The sequence below is a fragment of the Eriocheir sinensis genome, chromosome 67, assembly GCF_024679095.1.
Source record: "Eriocheir sinensis breed Jianghai 21 chromosome 67, ASM2467909v1, whole genome shotgun sequence".
Taxonomy (NCBI): Eukaryota; Metazoa; Arthropoda; class Malacostraca; order Decapoda; family Varunidae; genus Eriocheir; species Eriocheir sinensis.
Genome location: NC_066575.1, coordinates 9,885,876 through 9,903,375, shown reverse-complemented (window position 1 = coordinate 9,903,375; position 17,500 = coordinate 9,885,876). Strand labels below are relative to the sequence as shown.

Below are 17,500 nucleotides of genomic sequence, written 5' to 3'. Positions count from 1 at the left end.
GTGAACAAGTGCCTCTGCAGTACGATAAGTTGGACGCCCGGACAGCCCGGACATCAGTGGAACGCCAGCACTCCTCGAGCGAGCAGCCGGGTGGCCCTTCTACGGAGGTGAGGTGGACCCGTGGGGTCATCCTCGCTTTGGGCCACCCCTCCGCGGTCAAGTCGACCAGTCGGCTGCTCGCACGAGTACCGCTACGGGTGTCTGCTGGGCGCCTGCCCAGAGAGCCCGTGCCTCCGTCGCTGCTCGCCGGCTATTACCCGTGGCTGTGGCGGCGGCGGAGGTGTCCCTACACCCGCCGCACGCCAGCGGCGGGTTCCCCCCTGCGACGGGCCGTCGAAAGACAAAGGCCCGTTCCCCCTATTTAGGGGGTAAATCACATAAGAAGAAGCCCGGACATTTCATTCTGCCACACTGGCACTCAGTACCAGTTTCTTGAGGGAGCGTCGGCGATGTACATTCTTGGTGGGAACACCCTTTATGTAGATTTTCAATGGTGACTTTGTCTAAAGTTGTACTTTCTCATGGTGTATAATTCATCCAGAAAATATTTAATTCCCAAGCATTAAACACGAGGCATGAATATTTGGTAAATGTCCAGAGAGTTTCCCATCTCACTGCGGTACTTCTCACCCTAACCATGGGTTAGATCTCATAATTCCGTGCATTTTGAACCCCATATATATGCCTCGCAAATTGAGAGAATCGCCGCTAGCGATTTTTGAAAAGTTAGTGTTTTGGTAATTATTGAAAATCACTCCGCGCCTCCAAAATACGATATTACGCCTCCATATTGTACTTAATTGGACGAAATACATGTCCCTTAACCATAATATGAAGGCGGAAAAACTTTAAAGTAATGAAAAAGTGGTAAAGGTAGTGAAAAGGCATATTTTACATACGCGCGATGTGTTTACATTGCGACGCCATTGCGATGTGAGCAGCGTTGCCAACGATCCGGTTAGCGGTGGTACGCTAGGTTAGCGATGGAACGCTTAGTTAGCCATTAGCCCACGCATGTGAGACCAGGTCCACCACGCGTGGTTATTTTTTTTTTAGAACACGCACCTTTACCCAAAGGCTTTTGTGAAGGTTTGGGCCGGGTATAGTATTAGGGAGAGGTGCGTGTTCTAAAAAAAAAATAACCACGCGTGGTGGACCTGGTCTCACATGCGTGGGCTAATGGCTAACCTAGCGTACCATCGCTAACCTAGCGTACCATCGCTAACCGGATCGTTGGCAACACTGCTCACTTCCCAATATGGCCGCCATCAAAACACATCGCGCGTATGTATAATATGCTTTTTCACTACCTTTACCACTTTTTGTTTACTTTTAAATTTTTCCGCCTTCATATTAGGGTTAAGGGACATGTATTTCGTCCCTCAAGTACAATATGGAGGCGTAATATCGTATTTTGGAGGCGGGGGAACAAAGTATCCCAGTCCCCCCCCGTGACGCCCCGAGGCGGCCTCAAAAAACTCACTAACTTTTCAAAAATCGCTAGCAGCGATTCTATCAATTTGCGAGGCATATATATGGGGTTCAAAATGCATAGAATTATGAGATCTAACCCATGGTTAGGGTGAGAAGTACCGCAGTGAGATGGGCAACTCTCTGGACATTTACCAAATATTTTTTACTAGTAATATGTTGAACTTTCAAAGTTGCATTCTAACAAACCTGATTTACCAATATCCTTTGAATACTTGTAAAATGAAAGGTTAGACCTTTGGTTCCAGTTTGCGTAATTTAGATTTTACAAAGCTCTTATTTTAAGTATATTATTTTTTTGCATTAACAATTTCTCAGGAATCTGTGAAATTGCGAGAAAAAATAATACCACAGTTAAGTGCAAAAAGCCATTCATTATGCTCAACACGAAAAAAAAAACGCATAATTTCCTCTTTAAAATAAAATAAGAATTACTGAAATCGGCTGATAACTTTCTGAGTAATGTCTTTTTAAGTTGTTTGAAGAAAATTTTACAGAAGAGGATATTTAAAAATGGCCGCCATGTAACAGGGCGGGGATTTAATTAAAATCCACCCGCAACATAGTCCTCGCTGTCCTCACCTGTTTCGTTTTCCTCTAACTCTTCAGGGTTTCACGTTTTCCATCTATCACTACCAGGGTAGATTATGAAAATTAGTGTATATATGACGCCGACACTCCCTTAAAGCGGTACCCAGTATCGATAAGGTACCGGTTCCACAACGACACTCAGTACCGACAAGGTGCCGGTTTCTTAACGGTACCCAGTACGGATAAGGAACCGGTTCCTTAACGGCACCCAGTACCGTTAAGGTACCGATACTTTAACGGTACCCAGTACCGCTACTGGTACTGGTTCGATTCCAATACCGCTTAGTGACACGCTCGCCAGCCCTGCCTGGCTGGCTGGGTGTGGAGACGAGCGAGGCCTTGCTGAGTCACTGGTCGTCCTCCCACCGCCCGCCATGTTGCCCTGCGTTGTTGCCTCCTCCCTCCCGCCTCCATTATTTTATTAACTTATCTTTTAGATAATTCTTCATGTTTGATTCTTTTTCTTTTTTTTCTCTTTTTCGCTAATATATACTGTTATTGTTATTAGACTATGAGTCCATCCATAATAATTATATATGCTGATTTTTTTTCGAAAAAATAAATATTCACTTTATTCAGGGAGAGAGAGAGAGAGAGAGAGAGAGAGAGAGAGAGAGAGAGAGAGAATAACCATATCACTGAGATATCCACTCAGGCACTCACTCAGCCTCTCACTCGTGTGAGGGAGAAATGAGGGACAGCATTAGCGACTGTCAGTATTGGTACCGGTGTGGTGTCATGAGACATCCCAAGATCGTGAGACATCCCATCCTTAGTACATACATGAATTTCGACACGGTGCCGTGTCTATTGTCGACTGCTTGTCGGGATCTGTCCCACCCAAGTTTATTTATATTATTATGAAAGCAAATGATGACGTATGTATGTATATAACTAGGATATCAACAATCACTTTCTTCTTTTTCTTGTGATCTGTTCCGCTTTACATCGCTTTTTCGGACCTCCTTGGACCTTTTTTACACTTAGATGCTTCATTTAGTTACTCTGTGATAGTAAAGATTGGATTCCGCGATGCGAAATTAAGGATGGGATGTCTTAGGATACCGGATGACAGATGACACCACACCGGCACCTAGCAGTCTGATACCGGTACCGTACCGTTTAGTCGGTACCGTTAGTACCGGTATTGGTACTGGCACCTGCCCACCCCTAGTGTGCGGCGCGAGAACGGCGATGCCCAAGCGTGTTAGCCTCAGTACACCATAAACAAACAAAAAATTATTTTTAACCCTCATACTCATACCCCAAGCCTTGACACTTGACTCCAAAATATGAAATGTTAAGCTCAGCCTTCCCAGACTATGACAATGCTGAAATAGTTGCTCTCAGGACTACGAGATGCCCAGTGCCATATGCCACGAGACCAAATGATGCTTATCAAATGCTTACATCAAGTAATAACGACTTGTTTGCTCTCTCAAATGATCATCTCGAATCATTAATCTGTGACGGCTTTGTCTTTTTATCTTGTACAGTTGAACTAGTGTCTATTGAAAAGTTGTAAAGCTTATATAATATTAAAGGGTAACTTTATAAATCTTAACTGAATGCAACTAAATTTGTGCACATATCCTGGTTATCGAAATAATTATTAAGACAACTGTTATTTGTGTTTACCTGAAGAGGGTAGGGAGCAGTGAGCACCGCTTGTGTTTGCCATCATGAAGCAGCTCGATGGGAAGATTTGGATGTCTTGACCTCAGATCTTGGATGGTCGAAGTGTTGCTGAGCCATGACAGTGAGAGGTTCAGGTAGGCAGCAGTGACCTCACTGTCGGGCCATGATCTAATCAAGCATTTACAGATGGTTCCTTCTCTATGCGATGTGAGGAAGGACAGGGACTTGGGAAAATGAGGAATGACAAGGATGACGGCTTCTTCATTAAGGATGATCAGGGTTAGGATGACCATCATAATCACTGTCGCTGGTGCAATTCTGATGAGAACAAAAAGCACACACAGATATAAAAAAAATATTTGTTACTGAAACGTGTCTCTAAGTAGTGAAACCTATATTACCTTAGCCATTATACGTGATGCTAAAATAGCACTTGTATTTGTATTTGAATGACTATCATAATCAAAGAATATAATAAATTGACAAAACATCACAATGCACAGACGCAATAACTAAATAATGACATCCTGTATATAACAATTTGTTGATGATTATTACAATGCACAAGGAAAAAAAATCTGGAAGCAGGCAAAATTATGAAATTCAAAGCAAGGTGGTCTAAGCCCTTCAACACCGTGGACCACTTCAATCCTAAACTTATAAGTCCATTGCCAGAATTTGAATGATATACGTATATACAAATAACACACACACACACACACACACACACACACACACACACACACACATTCACACACTTTGTAACTTTTAACGTTATAACTTTTTTAATGTTTGCCTATTTTATATATAACCTCTGACATACGGGGGAGGGTACTACTGGCGCTAGTCCCAGAAAGAGATTGGGAGGAGGGGAGGAGGAGAAAGTGTTGTATGGTGGATACTGGAGGGAGGAAAATGGAGAACCGTACCGAGCCCGAGATGGATCTGTTTACGCCGCCATCACGTAAACAGCAGCTGGTAGGTGATTTCTCGGGTTTTGAGGAGAACAGTGAATTGCAAAATAGATTATTGCAGAGAAGAATAAAAGGGTTGGAGAGTGATTTTGAAGTGGTGATGAAGATGGTGAGTGAGTAGAGAAGGGAGAGAGAGGAGGACAAGAGAAAGATAAGTGATCCACAAGTAGAAGTGGTAGAGCTTAAAATTCAGATAACAAAATGCTCGGAGGGGATAAAGGAAAGCGTGGATTCGGTGGAAAAGATGAATAAGGAGCGGAATAAGTGGGAGGCGAAGCGAAGTGAAGAAAAAGTGGAAGTGGAGCAAAGAGTCAAGAATCTGGAACAAAGTTGATAAAGACGGAGAGATGATGCAGAGTGAGAGTGTACAGAGCTTTAAGGAGATTGTGGAGGAGCAGTTGGAGGAGAAGATGGCTGAGAAGATGGTGAAGGTAATCAAAGAAAATGAGGCACTGGTAAGAGGCACGGTGGAGAAAAAGAAGAGTGTCATTGTGTTCGGTGTAAAGGAGGAGAAGACCCCAAACAAATCGGAGAGGGAAAACATCTTGAAAGATGTAGTGAAGAAGATCGTTCGGAGGGTACAAGAAGAGGGAAGTGACCTGGTGAAAGAAATAGATGACTGTCATAGGATTGGAAAATACAATGGAGAAAGAGATAGACCAATTAGGATAAGATTTAAGGCACAGAGCGAAGCAGAAGAGGCCCTGGCTTGGAAGCTTGCGGGAGAAGAAGACACCAAAATGATGTGGCTGAGGAAAGATCTGAATGAACAAGAGAGAGACAAGTTGAATGAACTCAGAGGTGAGGTTCGTGATTTAAATGAGAAGAGATCGGAAGAAGAAAAGAAGGAGTTTTTTTGGAGAGTAATGGATATGAAAGTGAGGATCCTTGGTAATATTGAAATCTGACCATTTAATATCCCATCTTCATCTGCAGAGGGATATTAATCTACTCTTCAATACAAGTAGATCTTGGGGTTTGTCTTTTTCAATTGGCAAATGTGTCAGAATGAACTTTTGTAGAAGTTTTCAAGATGCACCTGTTCTCTTGCAGTACTTCATTGGTGAGCAAACTATTTAAGATGTTGACAACCACAAATATCTTGGGGTCAGGATTGATTCTTCTCTCAAGTTCCATTTTCATGTGAGAGAGATTGCAGGCAAAGCTAGTATCATAAGCTATAGTATTCTTTAGGTAACTATCTGTAGAGCTCCGGATTTTATGAGAGAGGTTTTTATTTCACATATTAGGCGAATTCTAGACTACGCTTCTGTGGTGTGGTTTACTGGATATTTGGGTGATGTAAGACTACTAGAAGCTGTTCAGAGAAGGGGACTAAGAAAATCATTGGGTTCTGTGACATACCTTATAGGGATCGTCTCGCGCAACTGAGTCTCTACTCGATCAAAGGCAGACTGATTTGAGCTGATCTTATTATGGTGTTTAAAACTGTAAAAGGACTTTCTCCGAATCTTGATCATTTGCTGACGAGAATTCGCAATAGAGACACTAGAGGTCACTCCTATAAACTTTTTGTCCCCCGTTGTAACACTGATGTGAGAGCCCACTTCTTCTCATTGAGAGTGATTAACATTTGGAACAGCTTGCCGGATTCTGTTGTTTCTGTCATCTCGGTGAATGCATTCAAGCACCAGCTGGGCAAGCATCTTGATCAGTTCTTATACGAGTTTGATTAATTTGCCACGTGGTTTGGTTGTTCTTGGGTGTCCTGTTTGGATTGATGTTTTGACTGGGTATTGAAAATTAGTAGTTGTCCGTGCCATCTTGTGATGTCATATTAGCCAACCATCTGACCATCTTCATGAAAATTCATCAGCTGCAGTTTTGGTTGGGGACATCACAGTTTTTGGATGGGGCGTGTCCCCATCCAGGTAAGAAATTCAGGTAAGAAATCCCCGCTGACACCCTCAAGCTCCGAAGGATACCATCTCGCTCACCCAGCAGCAGGTGACAGGCAGTGTGGCAGCCTCGTCACTCAGGATCGGAGCAAAATGTATGGCAACTTCATCAACCAGCCGAGCAGCAGCCACCACCTGTGTCTTGCCGGCCCAGGAGCTCAGCACCCCATTACTAAGCCTGGGTACCTGAGTGACCTCCCATAAACTGCCCACATGCCCCACCACCGTCAACTGTCACCTGAACCCAGCGTCTGACCTGAGGATTTACACGTGACCTGACCTCACCGTCATCTGAAGAGACCGGCCCATCCCCCCTCCCGGCACCACCACACTGCACTCCTACAACTCCCATCTTCCCTACCTAAAGCTCCATCGCCCCAGCCTTCCCACAGACATATCACCCCACCCCCGTTCCCACATCCCCCCCTTCTCATTGTACTTGTTTTCGTCAGCGAAGCTTAATTGTATTTATAATATGTAAATTTTGAGCCTGACGCCTGCCGTAACTGAATAAACCGATTATTATTATTATTACACACACACACACACACACACACAGTAGAAAGTCGTGTGCGGCGAGGCCGCGGGAGCGGGGGGAGGTATGCAGTTAGCTAGTTCAGAAGAGAAGTTAGCGTGAAAATATCGATAGAAGATAGAAAGAGAGGCAACATGGCGGCGGAGTTTAAGAGGTAGAAGACTATCAGTAAGAGGAGAGCTGATGAGACGAAGAGTCTTAGACTCCACTCTGTCCAAGAGAGGTGTGTGAATGGCTAGGTCAGCTCTGAACCGAGCTTTGTCCAGGACAGTGAAGGAGTTTCTGTTGAGTGGGTGGTCGACCACCCATTCAACAGAAACTCCTTCACTGTCCTGGACAGAGCTCGGTTCAGAGCTGACCTAGCCATTATGGAGACGCTACACACTCACCTCAACAAACCCACCATTGGAGACAACTCCACATCAGTGGAGCCTAAGGTATTATTATCTGCATTGTAACTTTTTTTTTTCATTGTTTCTTTCACTTGTTTTTCTTCAACCCACTGTTTTATTTATTGCTGTTTTGAACTTATTGTTTTATATTGTTCTATAGTATCTGTCTACTTCCCTTGTTTTTTGGGGTACTTTTACGCTCCCCCTTAGTTTTTTACTTTATAATCCGTTTGTTTTTACTAGTTTTACTGTTAAACCTCGTTTTTATGTTTACACTCCCGCTTACTGGTAACTTTTAATTTTGCTTTCAAGTGTTTTCACGTTTTATCTTTTATCTTTTCTTAAGACATCGGCTTGTTTTTATTGTAGATCAATTTTATTAGCAGTGTTCTTTTATCTTACTTTGTATGTGACACACTGTAACATGTTTTTAGGTCTGATGATGGAACATGTTCGTTCCGAAACGTCACCAACTTATTAAAGAAGTCTAAAGATAGCAGAGATGTTTCTGCCAGCCCTGGTACTCCTCTTCATTATATATATATATATATATATATATATATATATATATATATATATATATATATATATATATATATATATATATATATATATATATATATATTTCTTTATTTATTTATTTATTTATTTATTTATTTTACATCAAAGGATGCGGCTCAAGGGCGACAAAAATAGTACAAAAAAAGCCCGCTACTCGCCGCTCCCACAAAAGTAAAAAGTAAAGAGTAGCCAAAAGAGAGGTCAATTTCGGGTGGAGAGGTGTCTTGATACACTTTTCTTGAAAGAGGTCAAGTCATAGGCAGGAGGAAATACAGACGTAGGAAGACTGTTCCAGAGTTTACCAGTAAAGGGGGTGAAAGAATGGAGATGCTGGTTAAATATTGCGTTAGGGCAGGGGTTCCCAAAACAGGGGTAGGGACCCCAAGTGGGGTCGGAATGCTCATTATGTGGGGTCATAAAGAGGTCATGGGGTCGGTGGGGTCGCTGAGGTACCCCCAAGGCCTGGGGGTACGAAATATCCAAGCAGGGATTACGAGACCATGTCAAATTCAGTGCTGTATAGTACTTTCATTGAGAAAAAAAAGTCAAATAATAAATAATAATTGCTTCAAGCACCCTCACACGAGCCACAACTGACCGTTGAATCCCCCCCTTCCCCTCACTCCCTTACTACCCTTCCCGCTCTTACATCGTCGTGAAATTCGCGTAATCTAAATTTCGTTTTATCTCCCTATTTACTATTTTTTAAAAAAATTCACATCCTCATTATCGTCAGCACCCGTAAAACTTTGGTATATATGCAAAAGAACAGGGGCGGATCCAGAAAATCAATTTGGGGGGGGCCCGATGGTAAAATTTCATAAGTTAGCGACAACCTCAAAACAGTGAAGACCAATGGATAGTGATGGCGGTTCTTTGCTTAAAATCCGCAGCTCCCGAGCAATCAACGTATATGTGACAAATGAAAGAAACAATTCAAATTGTACATCCGACCAGTGAAAAGGCAGATCTGAACAGGTAGAAATCATCACCATACGAGCATTCGAAGAAAACTAAACGTTTATTTCGATATGTAAGCAGCAAGGGTGATCATAATACAGGTCATATATAAATTACAAACCTAACCTTTACAAAAAAGTTAATATGTAAAATTAGACACAGCTGAAGATAAAAAGGAATTCTTATAGGGCTTCTTTTACATGGGATTGAGGTAACACATTTGCGAATATTGGCTGATCTAAAGAAATATATTTACAAATTCCCAAGTATTCAACAAGTGACTCACTAAGCATAGAGTAGTCGGCGGGTTTTTTTCGTCGAATTTGCCGAACTCTCGACTGAAATGGAGATATCATAGTGGACACAGAGGAGGGCAAGTCCTTTCAGGCGCTCTTGGCCGACGGTACTCCTCAGATAGCTTTTCAGCCTTTTCAATGCTGAGAAAAACCTCTCGGCTTTCGCGTTGGAGACTGGAAGCGTCAACAGAGTTTTCAAGAGAATGGCGAGATTGGGGAACATGCTGGTGCTGGCGTGTCCCTGGGCTTCTTTGATAGTTTGGAAGACCGGAACAGATAATGCACAGCGCTCCGCTTCCGCCATCACGAGTGTCAGGGATTCGATGTCGAGCTCGTAGAGCTTCGCCGCTTGAAGCACAGCCGCAACATCCGTTTCAGGGCCTTTGAGGAGTTGCTTGAGCTGGAGTGCGACAGGCACTGTGTCGTCGCCGAACCGACTCTTCAACTCAGCCAAGACGTGGTCCATGAACGGAATGTACACCGCCCTGCGGTAGTAGGTACTCCTCAGCATTCTCGCACGGAACATTTGATCGCCGGGTCTGTCGTCCACAGAGTCGTGGCACAGGGATGGTGTCACGCGATGACCCCACCTCGACCAAAAGCTCTTCCGCTTTCATGAACACGTCGTGGAAATGATTCTCTGTATCTGCTCTGAAATTGGGAAAAATGGTCTTGATGCCACGAATCGTGGCATAGGCTGACACCAGGTCGCCATCATTTCTCTGAAGAGTTAGGCTCGGCTCGAGAGTATGCGCCAATATACACTCCACTACAACCAGTCCAACGAGAAAGCGGGGAACACGTATGGCGATGAGAAGGAGCCCAGCGGTGGTGTCAAATTCTACCTCGAGAAAAACAGCGATGACAGGCAGAAATTCAACGAAAACCAGCACTGCGTCATGCCTCTCAATCCACCTGGTGGGGCACAGGGGAACAAGCTTTTCGCGCTTGGCCGAGGTAAGCTTGACTACCTCTGTGAAGCGGAGAGAGCGCATATTCGAAGAATGAACGAAGTTGTACACCTCGGTTAGTGTTTGAAGAGCGATCTTCACTTCCTTGACGTCACACGCCTTCGTCAGTACTAGATTCTGCCGGTGGTTAAAGCAGTGGATTGGCTTGGCCAGGGTGTACTTCTTCATGATTACTGCGGCACACCCTTTTAATTTTCCCATGCACTTGCTCCATCGAAACCAAGTCCCCTGCACTTGGCCATGTCCAATCCGAGGTCTTCAACGGTGCGCAAAAGGAGCCAGGCTAAACCTTTACCGGTGAGGTCTTGGGCGTGCACAAAGGCAAGGAAGTCTTCCCTTATTTCCTCTTCGAAGTGCCGAATGATGATAGTGGCCTGCACTAAAATTCACTTTCTGCTTGCATGTGAGGAATGAGATCACAAAGATTTTTTCCTAGGCCTTTAAATCTTGTGCTATAATATTCAATATACGATTCCGTAATTTATATACTGAAAATAAATAAAGAAAATCCTGAGTTCTCCAGAAATGCAACAGAAAGGTACCAGTTTTCGTTTTCACTCTCTCAGAATGTGGACATTTTAGCAGATGGAGGGGGGGGGTCGTCCGATACCTCCGGTCCCTCTCTCCCCTGGGTACTACGGCCCTGTACGAGTATATAGATTATTAGATGAGTGCGGGGCCCATAAGAGCGCGGGGCCCTGGGCACGTGCCCGTTATGCCCTGGCCCTGCAGGAGAGTGAAAAATTACATCAGACACCGAAAAAATTTAAATCTTGCCTGAGCATCCCGTCCACCTCCGCATAGTAAAACCCAAGGAACCTATAGAGGAGGATTTTTTTTAAAGTTTGGAGGACAGCGTCCAGAGCTATCTAACGGCGGCCGGCTTCACTCCCCAGCTGTCTAGCTTTTTAGGGGTATCTTAAATATATTTTATGTTTTCTCAATTCATGGGTATTTCAAATATTTTAGTTATCCTAATATTTTTTTTGGGGGGCCGGGACATCTGGCTCCCCATCCCCGTATCCGCTCCTGCATATGCCTACAGCTGACGACACATTTCGTATTATAGTTGCAGCACATTATAAGCGAGTCAGTTCTGTACCCACTATCCGCATACACTCGAGATTTTCTGGAGGGGCGGAGATTTTGGGGGGCCCGGGCCTCCTGTATCCGCCCCTGCAAAAGAATCCCCACTTCCATGGTTTTTGACAATTGATGAAATTAAATTCACATAACAAATCAACCTCTGTGCAGGAGCAGGCTGAGAGCACTCACTTGTGCTTCCACCCCCGCTCCCTCAGGTCAGTTCCTGTGAACCACAAAATTTTATTTTGCGTTTTTGGTTTAAGATGGTAGATGAATGCGATATAGCGATATATAAAGGAGAATCAATCACAATGGGAAGATGAAGTGATGATGTTGCGTTACTCTTTTGAAAATACTATATTTACATTGCTGATTAATAACATTAATTGAATGTAAATGTATATATATATATATATATATATATATATATATATATATATATATATATATATATATATATATATATATATATATATATATATATATATATATATATATTATTTACAGCACTATTGTGAATTTTTGGTCGGGGAATGATGGATTAATAGAGCGCTTCCGTTTCTTGGCGGAAGTTTCAGATGGTGTCTTTAAAAACCTCTCCATAATGGCTGGCCGCTGGAAAAGGAATTGTACTCGTATTACTAAATATATTTCAATTAATGTTATTAATCAGCAATGTAAATATAGTATTTTCAAAAGAGTAACGCAACATCATCACTTCTCTTCCCATTGTGATTCCTCCTTTGTTGCACTATATCGTAGCATTGCACCATCTTACCACACTAAAACGCCACATAAAATTGCGGTTCACAGGAACTGACCTGAGGGAGCGGGGGTGGAAGCACAAGTGAGTGCTCTCAGCCTGCTCCTGCACAGAGGTTGATATTTTATGTGAATTTAATTTCATCGAATATATATATATATATATATATATATATATATATATATATATATATATATATATATATATATATATATATATATATATATATATATATATATATATATATATATATATATATATATCTATATATAGGTAGGCGGTGGCTAAATGATAGCGTGACGGCCTCATCTGGAGGACGCGAGTTCAATCCCGACCGGTGACACCAAGCTGAGATTTTTCAGCCCCCGCCGAGTGGCTTAAGACTACCCACATGCTGTCCAGAAGACCACTTATCAACCCGGACTCTAGATTATACTATTAAAGATGAGCTCCGGGAGGGCAGCATGAGCCAATGCAAGATGGCGCCACTATAAACACTCGCCTGCTCCAGAACGGGCTGGGCCGACCATCAGGACCCACCGGGAAGAAGCCTTGGACCGACCATCAGGATCCACCGGGAAGAAGCCTACCGGCGCAATAGGCCAAGACGTAAAAAAAATATATATATATATATATATATATATATATATATATATATATATATATATATATATATATATATATATATATGACTGGAGTAGGTAGGAAGACACCTACCGAACGGGCGCAAGCCACTCCCGGTGAGGTATATATGGGAGGTGAGAAGGGAGCTAAGCCCTCCAAAGACCCTTCCCCTGTCCTCACTTTAGTCCGGCAAATCTTAAGTGGCGGCTCTGATGTAGATAGCCCGCTAGACACTGATGCTATGTCTCCAACTGACCTTGCGTACCGTGCCTCTCACACCCTTCTCTCTCTCTCTCCCCGTGTCTCTCTCTTTCTCTCTCACTCTAGTATAAAAACATATGTGTTTTTTATGATTGATTCTCTATCTGTGAGTGAATACAAAGAAATTTGTACAACACTTGGCAGCGTTGCCACCACGGCGTTGTCAGCTCAAGTCAACCCAACACACCGCAGTTGCCAGTTGCTCTGCCTGCTTTAATTATCGCATTTCTGCCATTTTTTGGTGTGTGTCTGCCATCTGCCATACAATATCAGCCATATGGCATAATTATGATAAAATATTGAGACTGTACCTGTATATGGAATGCCAGGACCGTCAAGCAAATTTTGATGCGAGTCATCCAGGTGAATGGTGAGGTTCCGCTGGGGATGGCCAGGGAGTGGGGAAGGAGTGGTCGCTAAGAACATTAAAATATTACACTTTGACCCTATTTCCATACCACCCAAGGGGTAAAGAGTCTTGGTGCATTTTTTAAAAGAGGTTTATTATTATTATTATTATTATTATTATTATTATTATTATTATTATTATTATTATTATCCATTGTCGTGCACCATACTCCCCGAATGAGAGTACACCCCCACTTTTCTCGCACACACACACACACACACACAAACACACATACAGAGAGAGAGAGAGAGAGAGAGAGAGAGAGAGAGAGAGAGAGAGAGAGAGAGAGAGAGAGAGAGAGAGAGAGAGAGAGACACACACACACACACACACACAGAGACAGAGAGAGAGAGAGAGAGAGAGAGAGAGAGAGAGAGAGAGAGAGAGAGAGAGAGAGAGAGAGAGAGAGAGAGAGAGAGAGAGAAGGGTGTGAGAGGCATGGTGTGCGAGGTCAGTTGGAGACGTGGCAACAGAGTCTAGCGGGCTGTCTACGTCAGAGCCGCCACTTAAGATTTGCTGAACTATAACCGTTTCCCTATTGTCTCACCAACACCGGAGAGTAGTTCAGCATGCTCTCTAAAGACAGATCCTCTCTTTAGCCACACCACACTACATTCACACAACATATACACCTTTTCCCAAAATTAAAATTTCAAAATGGCGCACCTACACCAAGCCTCGGAGTCCCCGCCTGGGGGGGGGACCACAAATTCCCCCAGGGAGGACTCCCCTTCTGGCTGCCGACCCGAGAGGTGTCTTGATAACTCCTCGAACCTCTTTCTTCTCAATTTCTGCAACATTCGCGGTCTTCGCTCTAATTTTCATTCTGTGGAACATCATCTCTCCTCCTCTAAACCTCACCTTCTCTTCCTTACCGAAACACAGGTTTCTGAGGCTACTGACAGCAATCTCTACTCTGTTCCCTCCTACTATCTCTATCCTAAATTTCAATCCAAAGCTGGATGTTGCGCCTACGTGCGTAACGACATCACTTGCTCTCGTGCCCACAACCTTGACTCTTCTGAATTTTCCACCATCTGGCTAAGACTTCATTGTCATTCTATTACTAAATACATCTGTGCTGTTTATCTCTCACCTAACTCTACCAACTATGTAAAATTCTTTGACTATTTGAATTCTAAAGTGGAGCACATCTTGAACCACTTCCCTGCTGAAATCTTCATCCTAGGAGATTTCAAAGTTCACCCCTAGCTTACGCTTTCATCCTCTCTCACAGACCATCCTGTTGAACAACCCTCCAACTTTGCTATCCTCAACGACCTAGAGCAGTTGGTCCAGCACCCTACACGTATTCCCGACCGTCTTGGAGATCGGCCCAACATTCTAGACCTCTTCCTTACCTCAAACCCTTCTGCTTATTCTATCAAACTGTTCTCTCCGTTGGGCTCCTCCGATCACAATCTTATTTCTGCATCCTGTCCTATCGCTCCTGTACACCCTCTGGACCCATCGAAGAGGCGATGCTTCTGGCATTTTGCTTCAGCTCGGTGGGACGACCTGAGGATGTACTTTTCCGATTTCCCGTGGAATGATTATTGCTTCCAGGATAGAGACCCCTCTGTGTGTGTGCTCAGCGCATCACAGAGGTGATTGTCTCTGGAATGGAGGCATACATTCCTCGTTCTTTCTCTACTCCTCACGCTGAAAAGCCTTGGTTTAATCACGCTTGTTCTCGTGCTGTCAATGATAGAGAGGTAGCTCACAAAAGGTACCAGAGCCTTCAAACTAATGCTAATTATGAACTTTACATTTCTGCCCGAAATCGTGCCAAATCTATTCTCCGACTAACCAAAAATTCTTTCATTAATAGAAAATGTCAAAACCTTGCTTTCTCTAACTCTTCCCGTAACTTCTGGCATCTAGCCAAAAATATCTCCTCCAACTTCACTTCTTCATCTTTCCCTCCACTCCTCAGTCCTGACGGCAACACTGCCGTCTCATCTATCTCTAAGGCTGAACTCTTCTCTCAAACTTTTTCTAAAAACTCCACTCTGGACGATTCTGGGCATATTCCTCCTACTCATCCCCCCTCTGACTCCTTCATGTCTGTTATAAAGATTCTTCAAAATGATGTTTTCTATGCCCTCTCTGGCCTCAATCCTCAGAAGGCTTATGGACCTGATGGAGTGCCTCCTATTGTCCTTAAAAACTGTGCCTCCGTGCTGTCACTCTGCCTGGTCAAACTCTTTCGCCTCTGCCTGTCAACATCTACCTTTCCTTCTTGCTGGAAGTATGCCTTCATACAGCCTGTACCTAAGAAGGGTGACCGCTCCAATCCCTCAAACTATCGTCCTATAGCTTTACTTTCTTGTTTATCTAAAGCTTTTGAATCAATCCTTAACCGGAAGATTCAAAAGCACCTTTCCACTTCTGACCTTCTATCTGATCGCCAGTATGGGTTCCGCAAGGGACGTTCTACTGGTGATCTCCTAGCCTTCTTAACTGACTCTTGGTCATCCTCTCTTAGCCGTTTCGGTGAAACTTTTGCTATTGCGCTGGACATATCAAAAGCTTTTGATAGGGTCTGGCACAAATCTTTGCTTTCTAAACTACCCTCCTACGATTTCTATCCTTCTCTCTGTACCTTTATCTCCAGTTTCCTTTCTGACCGTTCTATTTCTGCCGTGGTAGACAGTCACTGTTCTTCCCCTAAATCTATTAACAGTGGTGTCCCACAGGGTTCTGTCCTATCTCCCACTCTTTTTCTATTGTTCATTGATGATCTTCTTTCCAAAACGAACTGTCCTATCCATTCCTACGCCGATGATTCCACTCTGCATTACTCAACTTCTTTTAATAGAAGACCCACCCTTCAGGAACTTAACGACTCAAGGCTGGAGGCTGCAGAACGCTTAGCCTCAGACCTTACTATTATTTCCGATTGGGGCAAGAAGAACCTGGTGTCCTTCAACGCCTCAAAACACAGTTTCTCCACCTATCCACTCGACACAATCTTCCAAACAACTATCCCCTATTCTTTGACAACACCCAGCTATCACCTTCCTCAACACTAAACATCCTCGGTCTATCCTTAACTCAAACTCTCAACTGGAAACTTCATATCTCATCTCTTACTAAATCAGCTTCCTCGAGGCTGGGCGTTCTGTACCGTCTCCGCCAGTTCTTCTCCCCTGCACAGTTGCTGTCCATATACAGGGCCTTGTCCGCCCTCGTATGGAGTATGCATCTCATGTGGGGGCTCCACTCACAGCTCTTCTGGACAGAGTGGAGGCTAAAGCTCTTCGTCTCATCAGCTCTCCTCCTCATACTGATAGTCTTCTACCTCTTAAATTCCGCCGCAATGATGCCTAACTTTCTATCTTCTATCGATATTTCCACGCTGACTGCTCTTCTGAACTTGCTAACTGCATGCCTTACCCCCTCCCGCTGCCCCGCTGCACTAGACTTTCTTCTCCTGCTCATCACTATACGGTCCAAAACACTTATGCAAGAGTTACCACGCATCTTCAATCTTTCTTCCCTCACGCTGGTAAACTCTGGAACAATCTTCCTTCATCTGTATTTCCTCCTGCCTACGACTTGAACTCTTTCAAGAGGAGGGTATCAGGACACCTCTCCTCCTGTATTTGATCTTCCTTTCGGCCACCTCTTTTGTTTTACTTTAGGAGCAGCGAGTAGCGGGCTTTTTATTATTGTTTTCTTTTTTTGTGTGCCCTTGAGCTTCCTCTTTGTTGTAAAAAAAATATATATATATATACATATATATATATATATATATATATATATATATATATATATATATATATATATATATATATATATATATATATATATATATATAAATATATATATATATATATATATATATATATATATATATATATATATATATATATATATATATATATATATATATATATATATATATATATATATATATATATATATACACACACACACACACACTTGGGATCGCACTGAACAGTTGAAAGTGCTGAATGGGGTCATGCTAGGAAAAGCTTGGGAACCCCTGCGTTAGGTGTTTGG

At 43.2% G+C, this 17,500-nt stretch overlaps 1 protein-coding gene across 1 annotated transcript in view; it reads right to left on the bottom strand.

Annotated features, from left to right (window-relative positions):
* Window positions 1–17,500, bottom strand: part of LOC126988073 (uncharacterized) — a gene marked incomplete at its 3' end in the record, with an annotated part of 74,986 nt that overhangs the window by 32,500 nt on the left and 24,986 nt on the right. Inside the window, 1 exon segment of the mRNA XM_050845881.1 lies at window positions 3,721–4,038. Coding sequence (XP_050701838.1) covers window positions 3,721–4,038 — 318 coding nt within the window.